This window comes from Salvelinus alpinus, chromosome 8 (assembly GCF_045679555.1).
Source record: "Salvelinus alpinus chromosome 8, SLU_Salpinus.1, whole genome shotgun sequence".
Taxonomy (NCBI): Eukaryota; Metazoa; Chordata; class Actinopteri; order Salmoniformes; family Salmonidae; genus Salvelinus; species Salvelinus alpinus.
The window spans coordinates 29826666-29844581 of NC_092093.1; the positions used below are offsets into that span (position 1 = coordinate 29826666).

The 17916-nt window shown below is 45.2% G+C and overlaps 2 protein-coding genes across 7 annotated transcripts in view; one reads left to right on the forward strand and one right to left on the reverse strand.

Annotated features, from left to right (window-relative positions):
* Positions 1-8062, forward strand: part of LOC139582930 (calcipressin-2-like) — a 121556-nt gene extending 113494 nt beyond the window's left edge. For all 3 annotated transcript variants that reach the window (XM_071413408.1, XM_071413409.1, XM_071413410.1), the window contains one exon: positions 4851-8062. In XM_071413408.1, the coding sequence (XP_071269509.1) occupies positions 4851-5005 (155 nt within the window). In that variant the 3' untranslated portion in view covers positions 5006-8062. The remainder of the gene's footprint in view (positions 1-4850) is intronic.
* A 3566-nt stretch (positions 8063-11628) lies between these two features.
* The window catches only part of LOC139582931 (mitochondrial peptide methionine sulfoxide reductase-like), a 99046-nt gene continuing 92758 nt past the window's right edge, over positions 11629-17916 (reverse strand). For all 4 annotated transcript variants that reach the window (XM_071413411.1, XM_071413414.1, XM_071413415.1 and 1 more), the window contains one exon: positions 11629-12164. In XM_071413411.1, the coding sequence (XP_071269512.1) occupies positions 12000-12164 (165 nt within the window). In that variant the 3' untranslated portion in view covers positions 11629-11999. The remainder of the gene's footprint in view (positions 12165-17916) is intronic.

Sequence of the window (17916 nt, forward strand, 5' to 3'; positions counted from 1 at the left end):
CCTAGCAATACAAAACAATACACACAAATGTGAAATATCAGAACGAGCAATGTCAGAGTCCGGAATATAAATATACATGTATATTTAAGCAATAAGGTCCGAGGCGGTGTGGTATATGGCCAATATACCACAGCTACGGACTGTTCATAGGCCGCATACCCGTGGTATACGGTCTCATATACTACGGCTGTCAGCCAATCAGCATCCAGGGCTCGAACCACCCAGTTTATAAGTATATGTATATAATGGTGTGTATAGACAGTATGGACAGTATATGAATAGAAAAGGTGTGTACAGCAGCAGTCAAACGCTCCTGAAGGAATTGTTGCCTCACCCATTATGGGGTTAACTCTGTACCAGAAGAGCAGTCCTGTAGTCTACTACACCTGTTTATTTTGGGACTGTTGCTAAGGAATGTTGTATATTTAAGAAAGGGTGATTCAGAGTGTATTATTTGGAGTGTTTGGCCTGGCTTGAAGGAATGCTGTAAAAGTAGCTGCACTGTGTTAGTGGTCCTGGGCCTAGGCCACACTGAAGCCCCAAGAGAGAGGCCATCACGTCCAGCTGTCCATCTGTCCTTCCACCCCCACACACACGCTCCGCATGGCACGAACCATTAGGTGCCATCCAATTATATCCTGGTTAATACATAGCTTTGATAGGAGCTGGCCAGGTGGGTTGTGGCTGGACAGGCGTTCATTGCCATGGGGTTAGAGATGGTGAGGTTACTGCATACAGTACAGTCCCTACACACACACACACGCACGCACGCACGCGCAGAGCCCATTCGTTAGCAGAGCCTGAAATAGCAGGGATAATGCCAAGTGCATGTGCTGTGAATGACAATGAGCTGTGTGTGTGTGTGTGTGTGTGTGTGTGTGTGTGTGTGTGTGTGTGTGTGTGTGTGTGTGTGTGTGTGCGTGTGCGTGTGCGTCATTATGTGATAATTAGCTGTAATGTTGTCGTTATCAGAACCCCTGAGACGTACTAAATGACAGATGATAGCTAGGGTATACTGTATAACAGCTCTTAAGGAGAGTGCTGAACCCCCAGTGTGGAGATGAGTGTGTGTTCTGGGCTCTGTAACTGATCCGGGAGTGAGTTGTCTGATACTTATACAGTTCCATGATGTTGTTCTGAGTACTGGGCATGTGCTGGGCCTCTATTACCCCCCCTCTCATTCTCTTCCTCTCAGTACCTCCCCTTCTCTGTCTATTTCATTTTCACTCTCTTCTCTGTTTTCTGCATTCCTCTCCCTCTCCCCTCCCCCTCTCTCCCCCCTCTACCTCTCCCTCTCTCCCCCCTCTACCTCGCTCCCCCTCTACCTCTCCCTCTCCCCCCTCTACCTCTCCCTCTCTCCCCCTCTACCTCTCCCTCTCTCCCCCTCTACCTCTCCCTCTTTCTGACTCTGACTGTCTGACCCGGAGCGACAGCACGCAGCAGCATTGACGTCACCCAGCGGTTGGCTGAGGAGCCCAGTCCTCAGGAGAAATGGAGGGAGGGAGGGAATGAGGGAGGGAGGATATTGCTTCAGTCCTCCCTGGGTTCAGGTCCTCCTAACCAGAGAATTACAGTCTTTCTGTATATTAAGCTTCTGCCCCCAATTCTCATATGACCGTTTAGTAATTATGAGGAGAAAATCATCACCCAGGTTGAGTTTGCCTCTCCTCACTGATTTAGTGTCTCTCTTGGAACCAGGGCTCCCTCTTGAGGTCATGTACACATTTACATTTTCAAATGTCTTGTACTGACCATCTCTTCCTCTCTCCCCCCTCTGCTCTCTCTCTCCCCCCTCTGCTCTCTCTCTCCCCCCTCTGCTCTCTCTCTCCCCCCTCTGCTCTCTCTCTCCCCCCTCGGCTCTCTCTCTCCCCCCTCTGCTCTCTCTCTCCCCCCTCTGCTCTCTCTCTCCCCCCTCGGCTCTCTCTCTCCCCCCTCTGCTCTCTCTCTCCCCCCTCTGCTCTCTCTCTCCCCCCTCTGCTCTCTCTCTCCCCCCTCTGCTCTCTCTCTCTCCCCCCTCTGCTCTCTCTCTCCCCCCTCTGCTCTCTCTCCCCCCTCTGCTCTCTCTCTCCCCCCTCTGCTCTCTCTCTCTCTCCCCCCTCTGCTCTTTCTCTCCCCCCCGGCTCTCCCTCTCTCTCTGTCTGTTTAAAAAAAACTACAATTTAGGGGGTAGATCAGCTTTAATATTGCAGGTAGATTGTAGCTTCCATCAATGTAATTATCTGTATCACTTCCAATCCCCCATATATATTTGGGCATATATAAATAAATAAATAAATATATATATACACATACATACATACATACATACATACATACATACATACATACATACATACATACACACACACATACACACATAAATACATACATACATACACATATATATATACACATTAAAAAAATTATATTTTCCTTTATTACTTTCTAACCCTACCACCCCTCCCCTAACTAGTGAACCATAAAACTAGTGAACAACAACGCTTAGGCTTCTACTTCCAGCTTATACATACTATATATACTATATACATTTTATGGACACAGTCTATTTTACAATAGTTCTATTTTGTTTGTTTTTACTCCTGTCCTTCCTCTACCCTCAACCTCTCCCATCTATTACTGATGTCCTTCCTCTACCCTCAACCTCTCCCATCTATTACTGATGTCCTTCCTCTACCCTCAACCTCTCCCATCTATTACTGATGTCCTTCCTCTACCCTCAACCTCTCCCATCTATTACTGATGTCCTTCCTCTACCCTCAACCTCTCCCATCTATTACTGATGTCCTTCCTCTACCCTCAACCTCTCCCATCTATTACTGATGTCCTTCCTCTACCCTCAACCTCTCCCATCTATTACTTATGTCCTTCCTTTACCCTCAACCTCTCCCATCTATTACTTATGTCCTTCCTTTACCCTCAACCTCTCCCATCTATTACTGATGTCCTTCCTCTACCCTCAACCTCTCCCATCTATTACTGATGTCCTTCCTTTACCCTCAACCTCTCCCATCTATTACTTATGTCCTTCCTTTACCCTCAACCTCTCCCATCTATTACTGATGTCCTTCCTTTACCCTCAACCTCTCCCATCTATTACTGATGTCCTTCCTCTACCCTCAACCTCTCCCATCTATTACTTATGTCCTTCCTTTACCCTCAACCTCTCCCATCTATTACTTATGTCCTTCCTTTACCCTCAACCTCTCCCATCTATTACTTATGTCCTTCCTTTACCCTCAACCTCTCCCATCTATTACTGATGTCCTTCCTTTACCCTCAACCTCTCCCATCTATTACTTATGTCCTTCCTTTACCCTCAACCTCTCCCATCTATTGCTGATGTCCTTCCTCTACCCTCAACCTCTCCCATCTATTACTGATGTCCTTCCTCTACCCTCAACATCTCCCATCTATTACTGATGTCCTTCCTTTACCCTCATCCTCTCCCATCTATTACTTATGTCCTTCCTCTACCCTCAACCTCTCCCATCTATTACTGATGTCCTTCCTCTACCCTCAACCTCTCCCATCTATTACTGATGTCCTTCCTCTACCCTCAACCTCTCCCATCTATTACTGATGTCCTTCCTCTACCCTCAACCTCTCCCATCTATTACTGATGTCCTTCCTCTACCCTCAACCTCTCCCATCTATTACTGATGTCCTTCCTCTACCCTCAACCTCTCCCATCTATTACTTATGTCCTTCCTTTACCCTCAACCTCTCCCATCTATTACTTATGTCCTTCCTTTACCCTCAACCTCTCCCATCTATTACTGATGTCCTTCCTCTACCCTCAACCTCTCCCATCTATTACTGATGTCCTTCCTTTACCCTCAACCTCTCCCATCTATTACTTATGTCCTTCCTTTACCCTCAACCTCTCCCATCTATTACTTATGTCCTTCCTTTACCCTCAACCTCTCCCATCTATTACTGATGTCCTTCCTTTACCCTCAACCTCTCCCATCTATTACTGATGTCCTTCCTCTACCCTCAACCTCTCCCATCTATTACTTATGTCCTTCCTTTACCCTCAACCTCTCCCATCTATTACTTATGTCCTTCCTTTACCCTCAACCTCTCCCATCTATTACTTATGTCCTTCCTTTACCCTCAACCTCTCCCATCTATTACTGATGTCCTTCCTTTACCCTCAACCTCTCCCATCTATTACTTATGTCCTTCCTTTACCCTCAACCTCTCCCATCTATTGCTGATGTCCTTCCTCTACCCTCAACCTCTCCCATCTATTACTGATGTCCTTCCTCTACCCTCAACATCTCCCATCTATTACTGATGTCCTTCCTTTACCCTCATCCTCTCCCATCTATTACTTATGTCCTTCCTTTACCCTCAACCTCTCCCATCTATTACTGATGTCCTTCCTTTACCCTCAACCTCTCCCATCTATTACTTATGTCCTTCCTTTACCCTCAACCTCTCCCATCTATTGCTGATGTCCTTCCTCTACCCTCAACCTCTCCCATCTATTACTGATGTCCTTCCTCTACCCTCAACATCTCCCATCTATTACTGATGTCCTTCCTTTACCCTCATCCTCTCCCATCTATTACTTATGTCCTTCCTTTACCCTCAACCTCTCCCATCTATTTCTTTCACAGAAGTTCTTAAAGTATACATGTTTTACAGGCACAGTATTTTTTACATTAGTTATCTAGTTGATATTAGTTGTTATTACTCCCAACGTTCAGCTCCATTCAACCCCTCCCATCTATCTCTTAACACCATCCATATTGGATTTCTATTTGCCATGTATTTTTCAACTGTGCTAAAATGTTGCTCTCTCTCTCTCTCTCTCTCTCGCCCGTCTCTCTCTCTGTCTACAGGAGAGAAGTTTGAGCTGCATGCGGGAACAGAGTCCACCCCCAGTGTTGTTGTCCACGTCTGCGACAGCGACACCGAGGAAGTGGAGGAACCAAAGAATTGCCCCAAACCAAAAATCATCCAGACCCGGCGCCCTGACCTTCCTACTTCTCACTGAACTCTGTCCCCCTGCCACTTCCTGCCGTAACATCGTCATCTGGAGGAAGGAGAATCGATCCCCCGTCTCTCTCTCACAGGAACATTCCCCGTGTTCAGCACTCCCCACCCTACGGCCGCCCCGCCCGGGCCAGAAGGGGAGTGCTCTCTGTTCCTCATCCTCGTCGACATACAGCCGTTGATGTGCTACATGTATGATTGTGTTGGCAATACTCCATACTTACATCAAGATTCAGCCACCATACCCTCAGTGATTGGTTCCTGTCTGTATGATTCTGTTGTTGTAATGTCACACAGTTAGCAGTGATGGGGCAGCACCTTGCTTTGAGCTCGGGCCTCTGATTGGCTTAGGGGCTGTGGCGAATGCCAGTGTAAAGAAGCCCATTGGTCGCCTTTATAGACGTGTGTTAGCCTTGCTCTCGCTCCACTGCGTATGTACCACAAGCACTGACAATGAATAGCGCTTCTCTCATTAGGGCATGCTAGCTACTGAGGTGGTGGGATGACTCTGGCGCTGCATGAGTTGAAGTAATCTGAAGGAGCATTATGGTCAATACTTTGTCTTATAGTCCCTTCAAGTTGTCAGAGGTTATTCATTGTGTTATCAGTGCTGTCTGTCGACCATGGGAGTTCTTTCAATCTTGCATGCACTGGTCTGATATAGTTTGTGTGTTTACTTTGTTCTGTTTTCTGTATGAAGCTGTCAATTTGACCTCTCTCTCTCTCTTCTCTAACTTCTCTCTTTTATCTCCCTGTGTTTTCTGGCTATCGGTGTTCTTCACAGAAAACAATGCTAATAACAGTTACAATCCATGCATCTTACAGTGAAAGCATTATGTACAATGACATTTCTGTGATTGTTCCTCAATGTCAATCTTTCTGTGTCCATGTCTTGTCCTTGAAAGTCTGTTTCAAGAAAAAGGAGTATAAGAAAACAAAAGAAAAAACTTAACAAAGAAAAAACGGAATGCCTGGTGGCCACCTTTTCCTCATAGGCTGAAATGGAAAGCCAATCATATATCATCACGTGAAGCCAGTCTATAAAGTGCATGGTTACATTTTTATAGAGATATTGTGTTGTCTGAGAACCGTGGTTCAGTCATGGGATTTCCTCGTGTTTCCTTTATGTGCCTCTGTAGGGAGCGAGAAAGAAACATTTATTCAAACTCACAACGAAGAAAATAAATGCATGATGATGATCCTGAGAGGAGTAAAACAGAAAAAAATGATGTTGTTACAGAGTTATGTTACACAAATCTTCCAAGTGCTATTACACAGTTTCTGTCGAGATGGTCAAGGGGAATTACATACTGTACTCACACACACAACCATGTTTGTTTTCCTTTATTGTGTGTTTTGTTTTTCCTGTGTTGGTGTGCCTGGTTTAACTCATAGGCAGTAGAACAAGCCCTGTACAAATTGGACCTCCCTGTCTATTTGTGGAGAACTGGCGTTGTGATCAATTTTCTATTGTCCAAACTATTGACCCATCCTGTTTCAGACATTGCACCTACACTCTGATTCTACATTACTGTGACCCACTGATTCAACCCTGGGTGCTTTTATACACTCTAACGCCTCACTCTAAACCCTCACTGTAACCCCTCACTGTACATCATTCCAATCCCCATCTCTGATAATGATGGCTCAAATGAACAGATTTGATACCCAGTTCAAAGTGCACTAACTTATTTTTTTTTATTCCAACCAGCTCCAGTAGGTTGTAGTTTTATTCCAACCAGCTCCAGTAGGTTGTAGTTTAATTCCAACCAGTTCCAGTAGGTTGTAGTTTTATTCCAACCAGCTCCAGTAGGTTGTAGTTTAATTCCAACCAGCTCCAGTAGGTTGTAGTTTAATTCCAACCAGTTCCAGTAGGTTGTAGTTTAATTCCAACCAGCTCCAGTAGGTTGTAGTTTTATTCCAACCAGTTCCAGTAGGTTGTAGTTTTATTCCAACCAGCTCCAGTAGGTTGTAGTTTAATTCCAACCAGCTCCAGTAGGTTGTAGTTTAATTCCAACCAGCTCCAGTAGGTTGTAGTTTAATTCCAACCAGCTCCAGTAGGTTGTAGTTTAATTCCAACCAGCTCCAGTAGGTTGTAGTTTAATTCCAACCAGCTCCAGTAGGTTGTAGTTTTATTCCAACCAGCTCCAGTAGGTTGTAGTTTCATTCCAACCAGCTCCAGTAAGATGTAGTTTAAGTCCAACCAGCTCCAGTAGGTTGTAGTTTTATTCTACCTGCAATATTTTCCTATCTGTTGTTGTATAACATTTACAGTCATTCTAATTAATATTTTAAGCAGATCAAAGGATGTTGGTAATAATGAGCCACTATCCTTGTGGAAGTCATAGACTTCAAATGCAATTGAATACAGGCCCTTTCCTAAAAACACCAGGTTTGAATCATGTATTGTATATGGTGCATATCAAATGGTTACAATAGTGTATTCCTCTTCCTTGTTTTATTTCATACATGCTGGCTTTAAGACACTGTTCCCTCACTGTATGGTCAGATGGACCAGACACAACACAATGACATGCCACTGTCCAAGGTTTGTACTACAGCCACCATTACTACCCTCAATGAGGTGACTTGTATACATGCAATGTTTTTTGTTCTGGACTTTGGTGTCTTTCGCCTAGACCTCTGGTCTGTTGACTCTGCGCTAAAATCTTGTCCTGCAGTCATATTCCTCAAAACTTAAACACGGTAGACACTATGTACCTGTGTATGATTCAACATGTCCCGATATTTGTATTTTATTTTCAAATTAAAATCATTATATTATTATCTGTTTCTTCTAAGAGTCAGTTGGATTGGAAGGGAATATCAGTGATGGGGGTAACCAATATGTGTATTGTGTAAAAAATTGTGTATGACCATCAATGTACTTGTCATTCTACATGTAACGTTACAACAACCTGCCTGCCTACACTAAGGAGACATATCTGTATATATTAATCAATACTATTTTTACTGCATTTTTGTACAAATATTCATGGTAGCCATGTACAAGTAGTTCAAATGATTCTATGGTAGTATTAAAATAGTTTGGTTTTAATTAATTGTCTCGTGTTGTTATTTCATGGCTCTGTTGCTTATAGGCCTACTGATTGTATAGGAAAATGAAAAGCGTCTACATCACCTCCCCAGCCCAGCCTCCATTTACATGACTCCTATCTTGTAAAGTCTCCCCATTCAGCTAACCGTCACTCCATCCCCTTTAATTCCCTTCCTTGTGGAACATCAGTGTGTAAGGCTAGCCACGGCCAATTCGGTGCAAGTCGAGTTTTTTCTCAAGAGCCATCACCATTGTACGGTGTTTCATTTTGAACAAAGAGGACATCACTGTGATAAACGCAACGTTCACCTCATCTCTCTCTCTCTTTCCCTTCCACCCTCTCTCTCGCTCCCGTTTGTTCCTTATTGCTTTATACTCTGTTGGAGATCGCTTGTTATTCCCCTCACTCCACTGTTGCCGTGGGTTTCTAGGGTGATGCTGACGCAACAGCCGTAAATCATGGTGGTGTTTCCAGTGCCCGCCCCTTCTAGTGTGGATGACAGGTTACAATATGACGCTGATGTTCATTGTTCAGTCAGGGGGCTACAGGCTATGTTTAGGAAGGCTTCAACTTTTTGTCCTTGCTGTAGGACAGAAATGACATGAAAAGTGGTGCTTTGACTCTCCCTCCTTTCCTCTCTACTCCTCAGTCTCCTGTCTCCTTCTAGCTGTTCGGTCATCCAGACACAAACCACTCACTAACTGGCTCCCATATAGACATGTAGAAACCACAGGCTTGGACTATAGGATGAGAATAAAGACACAACAGTGACATCAATCATCATTCTTGCCAAACATGTAACATTCACCAGGGTTGTAGAGTAACGGATTGTTTTATGGGTTGGAGTTAGGGTTTTAGCTCTAAGTGCAATGTATTATCAGTCTAGGGTCTAGGGTTAGGGTAATACATGGTGGAGCTGAAACCCTAGAATGGTAATACAATGCACTTACAGCTGTTAGACTAACTCTTACCCTATCCTTTCAATGGGTACATGTAACACAATTCTGGATTTATTACACTGTACTTATAGGGGTAATTACACGCTAATAACAAAATTGTAATGCAAAATGTGACCCTAAAAATACTTGGTTTATTATTAATACATTCCATTACTTATTTTCAAAGCAGTGTTTATGTCCAATTTGCTTGCCAAACGTCTAGGTCTTTATGGAGCCGTTAGGAGACAGACCGTAAATAAAGTGTTTGCTGATGAACCTGTGGTTTTCGGTAATAATAATATGAGACTGTGATGCTTGTGAGTAATAGATTAGGATTTACCATCTTCTATTTCATTGCATCGTAAAACTTCACAGCAGACATAAATCAATTCGCCTCTCTGCAGAGCAGAGCAATATCTGCATGGCCCACTAGGAGGCAGTAAATACCTTCCATTTTATATGCTGCCTGTTTTATGGCCAAATTTAAGCAGCTGAGATTTGATTTTATGGGTGTTATTAAAAGGAATGATCATATCATTATAAAGTGAAATGCCACCATAAAATAATCTATAGCCCCGTTTATACCTGGTTCTAACTTGCGTCCTTTGTCTTGATTTTGTCCACATTCTGATTGTGCCCACATTGTCAGACAGGTGTAGACAATCAAAAGACACATTGTAATGCGTTCAGATCTTCCTGCCCACATCCGGAGGTAGTCAGACAAGCATTGTGTCTGGATATCTTACAAGTGTAAACAGATCTGGACAGAGAAACCATTTATATCATAATTTTTCCACCCTATAAAATCATTAACAGGTGGCACCATTGACTGATTACATCAATGTGTCTTACATTAAATAAAAAATCATATTTTGAAAGAATAGCTGTGAAATAATTTGCATAAAGGAAGGGACCAGGAAATCTGGTCACAATGCAGACACATTTTAATACCATGTGTAGACACATTTCTGGAAATATGGGTACAATCAGAATGTAGAAAAGATCAGGACAAAGGACCCATGTTAGTACCAGGTATAAACGGGGCTTTTGAATGCCTGTTAGCATGTGGACAATGTTGAAACATCACTATAGTGCTAGAATGACAGACAGTAGGCCACTCTGTACAATAGAATCATTTCAGACTAGCTCTGTCCGTGTTCCATTGCTAATATTTATTTCATCGAGTGCATAAATATATCATTTGTTTCTTTGTTGGTAAAAATGTGTGTGCGTATCAGTGGTTGTTTCAGGGGGAGATGCTGTGTGACTTTCTGTATGTGCCTATAGTACATATATGTGAGCATGCTGCGTAGCTCTCCGTTTTGTTTTGTTTAAGCATGTGTGTGTGTGTGTTTGTGTGTGTGTGCGTGCTGTTACCATGCTCCAGTGCTCTGACAATTTTTGGTCCTGCATCCTGATCCCCAGAGCTAGGCGAGCTGTGCCCAGGCTGTGGTGGCAGATTTGGGGCAGCTGAGGTGGAGGAGCTTGGGGCAGGAGCCACCTGGTCTGGGTCTGGGGATTAGCCCAGCCAGCATGGCCTTCAGCTGCCTACTGAAACACCTCAGCAGAGTTTCACCACAACCAACCTTTACTACCATCATTATGTTTACTGAAACAAACACCTCAGCTGAAAAACCTCACAAGTCTGTCCGTTCGTCCGTCCATTCATCATCCATCCATCCAGTAGAGCAATCACTGATTCACCTCACTAACACTCCTCCTTATTATTACATCCAAACTCAACCAAAGACCATGCTTAGGCTACTGTAGAACTGCAACTCACCCTCACAAACCCCACATCAGCCGATGAAAACTATTGTTGTTCAGTGGAGGAGTGTTAAGGAGAATGGCTTTGGAAAAAATGTCCTGCATGTTTTTTACAGCGTCAAAAGATTCTTCAGCGATAGAAAAAGGATTCAGCCCATTTCCTTGGGTTGTTGGGAACAATGGTTTCTCTACTGTCTCTGTTCCAGCAGCAGCCCATTGTAAACGGACATGATCACAGCGTATTGGCACGCTGTTTGTTAGTGAAGAGAACCAACGCTACACCAAAGGAATCATATCCTGGAATGCATGTTAATGTTGATGTGCGAGCCCAGCATAAAGGCTCTTCTTTGTTTGTGTGGGTTGTCAGTCAGCTCTTTTATTCAAGAGCTGGCTGGCTGGGTAGCTGGCTGGGTAGCTTGGTAGCTGGGTAGCTGGATGGGTGGCTGGGTAGCTAGTGACAGCCGATTGTGCATCAATGTGTCCTTCAGCCATTAGGCCTACCCACAGTGCCTTGCTCCAGTCCCTGTGTGGGGAGGGGGATTGCCAGCCTCTCTCTGTGTGTGTGTGTGTGTGTGTGTGTGTGTGTGTGTGTGTGTGTGTGTGCGTGCGTGCGTGCGTGCGTGCGTGCGTGCGTGCCCAGCTACCCCTCTCTATCTCTCTCACTGTGTTATAGTGATGCCAAGCTACACAGGCCCTGGCAGAGGGCTCTCTCCCACTGAGTGTTTGCCTGCACAAGCCACACACACCCCTCTGACAGATGAGTCAGGGAGTGATCAGAACAAGGCTTAAGGCAAAGATCACAGAAAGGAGGTCATCCAACACACCAAACACCACGCAACGGAACCAGCCAAACAGCCATACATATCAACACACCGCTTCATCATTTAATCCACCAGCACACACCACAGAGTTCAATCAGATGTACATACTGTAGTTGATTTGATTCAAACAAAACAATGTACACTAAAACCTGAATGTGCATTCATTTAAACAGGTCTTATGTATGTAGTGCTTGATTACCAAACTACTTACTTAAACTACTCAGATACGGACTGTTTTTATATAAACCCTGAATATGCTTCAGTACTGCATCATAATTAAGGTGACTTCCATTTAAATTAATAGAAAATAGACTTATTTTGCAATGAGCAAGCGGAAATGCGTATTTACATTTCCTAGTCAAAATCAGACAATCAGAGGTTGGTGGTCATTCCCTATTGGACAGATGTGGTTATTTCTTGAGTCCTATTGGACAGGAGACTCCGGTGCCGCTCAGGCCACAGTATCCGCCGGGGTTCTTGCTGAGGTACTGCTGGTGGTAGTCCTCAGCATAGTAGAACTCCTGGCTCTCGGCTATCTCTGTGGTGATTTCTCCAAAGCCCCCCTCTATCAGGACCTGTAGAAACAAAAACAACGCTATATCATTAGGACTGACCTTCATGAATGAATGGCTCAGGTTTGAAATTATGGTTCACAAATGAACCATTTTGGAACCATTTTCCTGCCTTCTTCCATGTAATTACATTCAAAACATTTGTCTGCCTCCTTCAAGGAAAATATTTTCTTACAAAGAAATGTATTGTTTTTCAAGATTACACATACTCTTACTGTTAGCAGTGTTACAGCTAGTGCAATCGCTCTCTCTCTCTCTCTCTCTCTCTCTCTCTCTCTCTCTCTCTCTCTCTCTCTCTCTCTCTCTCTCTCTCTCTCTCTCTCTCTCTCTCTCTCTCTCTCTCTCTCTCTCTCTCTCTCTCTCTCTCTCTCTCTCTCTCTCTCTCCCTCTCCCTCAGTCATTTGTAAAGCATTGGAGCAGAGACGAGCACAGAGAGGTCATTAGTGCTCAGGGTGGCCCTACGGGTGAGGCCCAGACAGATGTCGACTCACATGCCCCAGATGTGCCCAATGTGTGTGTGTGTATGGGAAAGGGGCATCGGGTTTGTGTGTGTGTGCGTGTGCATGTGTGTGAGCTGTGACATGCCCCCACCGACCCAGTATACCCAATGCCTGCAGCACGTTTATATGGTCCACACACACACCTCAGCCAGCCTGGTCTGGGTAATCTCCTCTAACCCCCAGTACAGGGCCGTCTAAGCAGGTACACCTCAGCCAGCCTGGTCTGGGTAATCTCCTCTAACCCCCAGTACAGGGCCGTCTAAGCAGGTACACCTCAGCCAGCCTGGTCTGGGTAATCTCCTCTAACCCCCAGTACAGGGCCGTCTAAGCAGGTACACCTCAGCCAGCCTGGTCTGTGTAATCTCCTCTAACCCCCAGTACAGGGCCATCTAAGAAGGTACACCTCAGCCAGCCTGGCCTGGGTAATCTCCTCTAACCCCCAGTACAGGGCCGTCTAAGCAGGTACACCTCAGCCAGCCTCACTGCTTTTCATCCTCTATGAAAAATCACAACAACAAAAAATAATGTTGGACTTTTTGGGGTTACTGGTGCCTGGTGTCAGAACTCTGGGTTGAACTGTATACCAATGACACAGTTAGGCACCGGGAGCGACTCCCCACTGAAATCCCATTCCACATCACAGCACCTGTCCAAGTGGCAGTCAGTCAGTCAGTCAGTCAGTCAGTCATGTTTAATAGATAGAGCCAGGCTGAATATCATTCGAAATCTGCCTCTGCAAGCAAGGTTTACATTTGAAGGGTACACTAGTCTAGCATGTACAGCCTATTGAGAAATCCAGGTTGGAAGTTCTTGTGAGAATATGGAGATTCTAAACTGAGAAATGGTTATGTTCAGGGGAAAGAGGACAAAGTGGGGGTATTGTTGACAGTGCCACTTGGGAGATTCAAGAAAGTGATGCAAGGATGTGTCTATTGCTTTCCTTCTCTCTTTCTCTCTTTCCGTCTTTCTCTCTTTCCATCTTTCTGTCTTTATCTATCATTTCCCACTCTTGCTCTCCCTACCTCTCCTCCGCCAACCTCCCCCTATCACTAATGTTTGTTGCTAAGTGTCTATGTCTATGTGTGTGTGTGTGTGTGTGTGTGTGTGTGTGTGTGTGTGTGTGTGTGTGTGTGTGTGTGTGTGTGTGTGTGTGTGTGTGTGTGTGTGTGTGTGTGTGTGTGTGTGTGTGTGTGTGTGTGGCAGGGAGGGGGGGACAGTGGGCTGCGTGAAGGAACCTGCCAACTACCTAATTTCTCGGACCATCTGCCTGGAGGCAGCCACGCACCTGTTAGGAGCAGCTGCCACTGTACAGGAGACAGGAGAGAGAGAGAAAGGTAGCACAGAATCAACTCTCCTCTCCCCGCCAGAACCAGCCCCAGTCCTATATACCTTCATCCCCAGACCCAGCTCTATATACCTTCATCCCCAGCCCCAGCTCTATATACCTTCATCCCCAGCTCCAGCCCCAGCTCTATATACCTTCATCCCCAGCCCCAGCTCTATATACCTTCATCCCCAGCTCCAGTCCTAGCTCTATATACCTTCATCCCCAGCTCCAGTCCTAGCTCTATATACCTTCATCCCCAGCCCCAGCTCTATATACCTTCATCCCCAGCCCCAGTCCTAGCTCTATATACCTTCATCCCCAGCTCCAGTCCTAGCTCTATATACCTTCATCCCCAGCTCCAGTCCTAGCTCTATATACCTTCATCCCCAGCCCCAGCTCTATATACCTTCATCCCCAGCCCCAGTCCTAGCTCTATATACCTTCATCCCCAGCTCCAGTCCTAGCTCTATATACCTTCATCCCCAGCTCCAGTCCTAGCTCTATATACCTTCATCCCCAGCCCCAGCTCTATATACCTTCATCCCCAGCTCCAGTCCTAGCTCTATATACCTTCATCCCCAGCCCCAGCCCCAGCTCTATATACCTTCATCCCCAGCTCCAGCCCCAGCTCTATATACCTTCATCCCCAGCTCAAGTCCTAGCTCTATATACCTTCATCCCCAGCCCCAGTCCTAGCTCTATATACCTTCATCCCCAGCTCCAGTCCTAGCTCTATATACCTTCAGCCCCACCCCCAGTCCTAGCTCTATATACCTTCAGCCCCACCCCCAGTCCTAGCTCTATATACCTTCATCCCCAGCTCCAGTCCTAGCTCTATATATCTGCATCCCCAGCCCTAATCCTAGCTCTATATACCTTCACCCCCAGCCCCACCTCTATATACATTCATTCCCAGCTCCAGTTTTAACTCTATATACCTTCAGCCCCAGTCCTAGCTCTATATACGTTCAGCCCCAGTCCTAGCTCTATATACCTTCAGCCCCACCCCCAGTCCTAGCTCTATATACCTTCATCCCCAGCTCCAGTCCTAGCTCTATATATCTGCATCCCCAGCCCTAATCCTAGCTCTATATACCTTCACCCCCAGCCCCACCTCTATATACATTCATTCCCAGCTCCAGTTTTAACTCTATATACCTTCAGCCCCAGTCCTAGCTCTATATACGTTCAGCCCCAGTCCTAGCTCTATATACCTTCAGCCCCACCCCCAGTCCTAGCTCTATATATTTTCAGCCCCAGCACCAGTTCTAGCTCTATATATGTTAATCCCCAGCTCCAGTCCTAGCTCTATATATCTGCATCCCCAGCCCTAATCCTAGCTCTATATACCTTCATCCCCAGCCCCAGTCCTACCTCTATATACCTTCACCCCCAGCCCCACCTCTATATACATTCATTCCCAGCTCCAGTTTTAACTCTATATACCTTCAGCCCCAGTCCTAGCTCTATATACGTTCAGCCCCAGTCCTAGCTCTATATACCTTCAGCCCCACACCCAGTCCTAGCTCTATATACCTTCAGCCCCACACCCAGTCCTAGCTCTATATACGTTAATCCCCAGCTCCAGTCCTAGCTCTATATATATTCAGCCCTAGCCCCAGTCCTAGCTCTATATACCTTCAGCCCCAGCTCCAGTCCTAGCTCTATATATCTTCAGCCCCAGCCCCAGTCCTAGCTCTATATACCTTCAGCCCCACCCCCAGTCCTAGCTCTATAAACCTTCAGCCCCAGCACCAGTTCTAGCTCTATATATGTTAATCCCCAGCTCCAGTCCTAGCTCTATATACCTTCATCCCCAGTCCTACCTCTATATACCTTCATCCCCAGTCCTAGCTCTATATACAGTGGGGAGAACAAGTATTTGATACACTGCCGATTTTGCAGGTTTTCCTACTTACAAAGCATGTAGAGGTCTGTAATTTTTATCATAGGTACACTTCAACTATGAGAGACGGAATCTAAAACAAAAATCCAGAAAATCACATTGTATGATTTTTAAGTAATTAATTTGCATTTTATTGCATGACATACAGTGGGGAGAACAAGTATTTGATACACTGCCGATTTTGCAGGTTTTCCTACTTACAAAGCATGTAGAGGTCTGTAATTTTTATCATAGGTACACTTCAACTGTGAGAGACGGAATCTAAAACAAAAATCCAGAAAATCACATTGTATGATTTTTAAGTAATTAATTTGCATTTTATTGCATGACATAAGTATTTGATACATCAGAAAAGCAGGACTTAATATTTGGTACAGAAACCTTTGTTTGCAATTACAGAGATCATACGTTTCCTGTAGTTCTTGACTAGGTTTGCACACACTGCAGCAGGGATTTTGGCCCACTCCTCCCTACAGATCTTCTCCAGATCCTTCAGGTTTCGGGGCTGTCGCTGGGCAATACGGACTTTCAGCTCCCTCCAAAGATTTTCTATTGGGTTCAGGTCTGGAGACTGGCTAGGCCACTCCAGGACCTTGAGATGCTTCTTACGGAGCCACTCCTTGGTTGCCATGGCTGTGTGCTTCGTGTCATTGTCATGCTGGAAGACCCAGCCACGACCCATCTTCAATGCTCTTACTGAGGGAAGGAGGTTGTTGGCCAAGATCTCGCGATACATGGCCCCATCCATCCTCCCCTCAATACGGTGCAGTCGTCCTGTCCCCTTTGCAGAAAAGCATCCCCAAAGAATGATGTTTCCACCTCCATGCTTCACGGTTGGGATGGTGTTCTTGGGGTTGTACTCATCCTTCTTCTTCTTCCAAACACGGCGAGTGGAGTTTAGACCAAAAAGCTCTATTTTTGTCTCATCAGACCACATGACCTTCTCCCATTCCTCCTCTGGATCATCCAGATGGTCATTGGCAAACTTCAGACGGGCCTGGACATGCGCTGGCTTGAGCAGGGGGACCTTGTGTACACTGCAGTATTTTAATCCATGACGGCGTAGTGTGTTACTAATGGTTTTCTTTGAGACTGTGGTCCCAGCTCTCTTCAGGTCATTGACCAGGTCCTGCCGGGTAGTTCTGGGCTGATCCCTCACCTTCCTCATGATCATTGATGCCCCACGAGGTGAGATCTTGCATGGAGCCCCAGACCGAGGGTGATTGACCGTCATCTTCAACTTCTTCCATTTTCTAATAATTGCGCCAACAGTTGTTGCCTTCTCCCCAAGCTGCTTGCCTATTGTCCTGTAGCCCATCCCAGCCTTGTGCAGGTCTACAATTTTATCCCTGATGTCCTTACACAGCTCTCTGGTCTTGGCCATTGTGGAGAGGTTGGAGTCTGTTTGATTGAGTGTGTGGACAGGTGTCTTTTATACAGGTAACGAGTTCAAACAGGTGCAGTTAATACAGGTAATGAGTGGAGAACAGGAGGGCTTCTTAAAGAAAAACTAACAGGTCTGTGAGAGCCGGAATTCTTACTGGTTGGTAGGTGATCAAATACTTATGTCATGCAATAAAATGCAAATTAATTATTTAAAAATCATACAATGTGATTTTCTGGATTTTTGTTTTAGATTCCGTCTCTCACAGTTGAAGTGTACCTATGATAAAAATTACAGACCTCTACATGCTTTGTAAGTAGGAAAACCTGCAAAATCGGCAGTGTATCAAATACTTGTTCTCCCCACTGTAAGTATTTGATACATCAGAAAAGCAGAACTTAATATTTGGTACAGAAACCTTTGTTTGCAATTACAGAGATCATACGTTTCCTGTAGTTCTTGACTAGGTTTGCACACACTGCAGCAGGGATTTTGGCCCACTCCTCCCTACAGATCTTCTCCAGATCCTTCAGGTTTCGGGGCTGTCGCTGGGCAATACGGACTTTCAGCTCCATCCAAAGATTTTCTATTGGGTTCAGGTCTGGAGACTGGCTAGGCCACTCCAGGACCTTGAGATG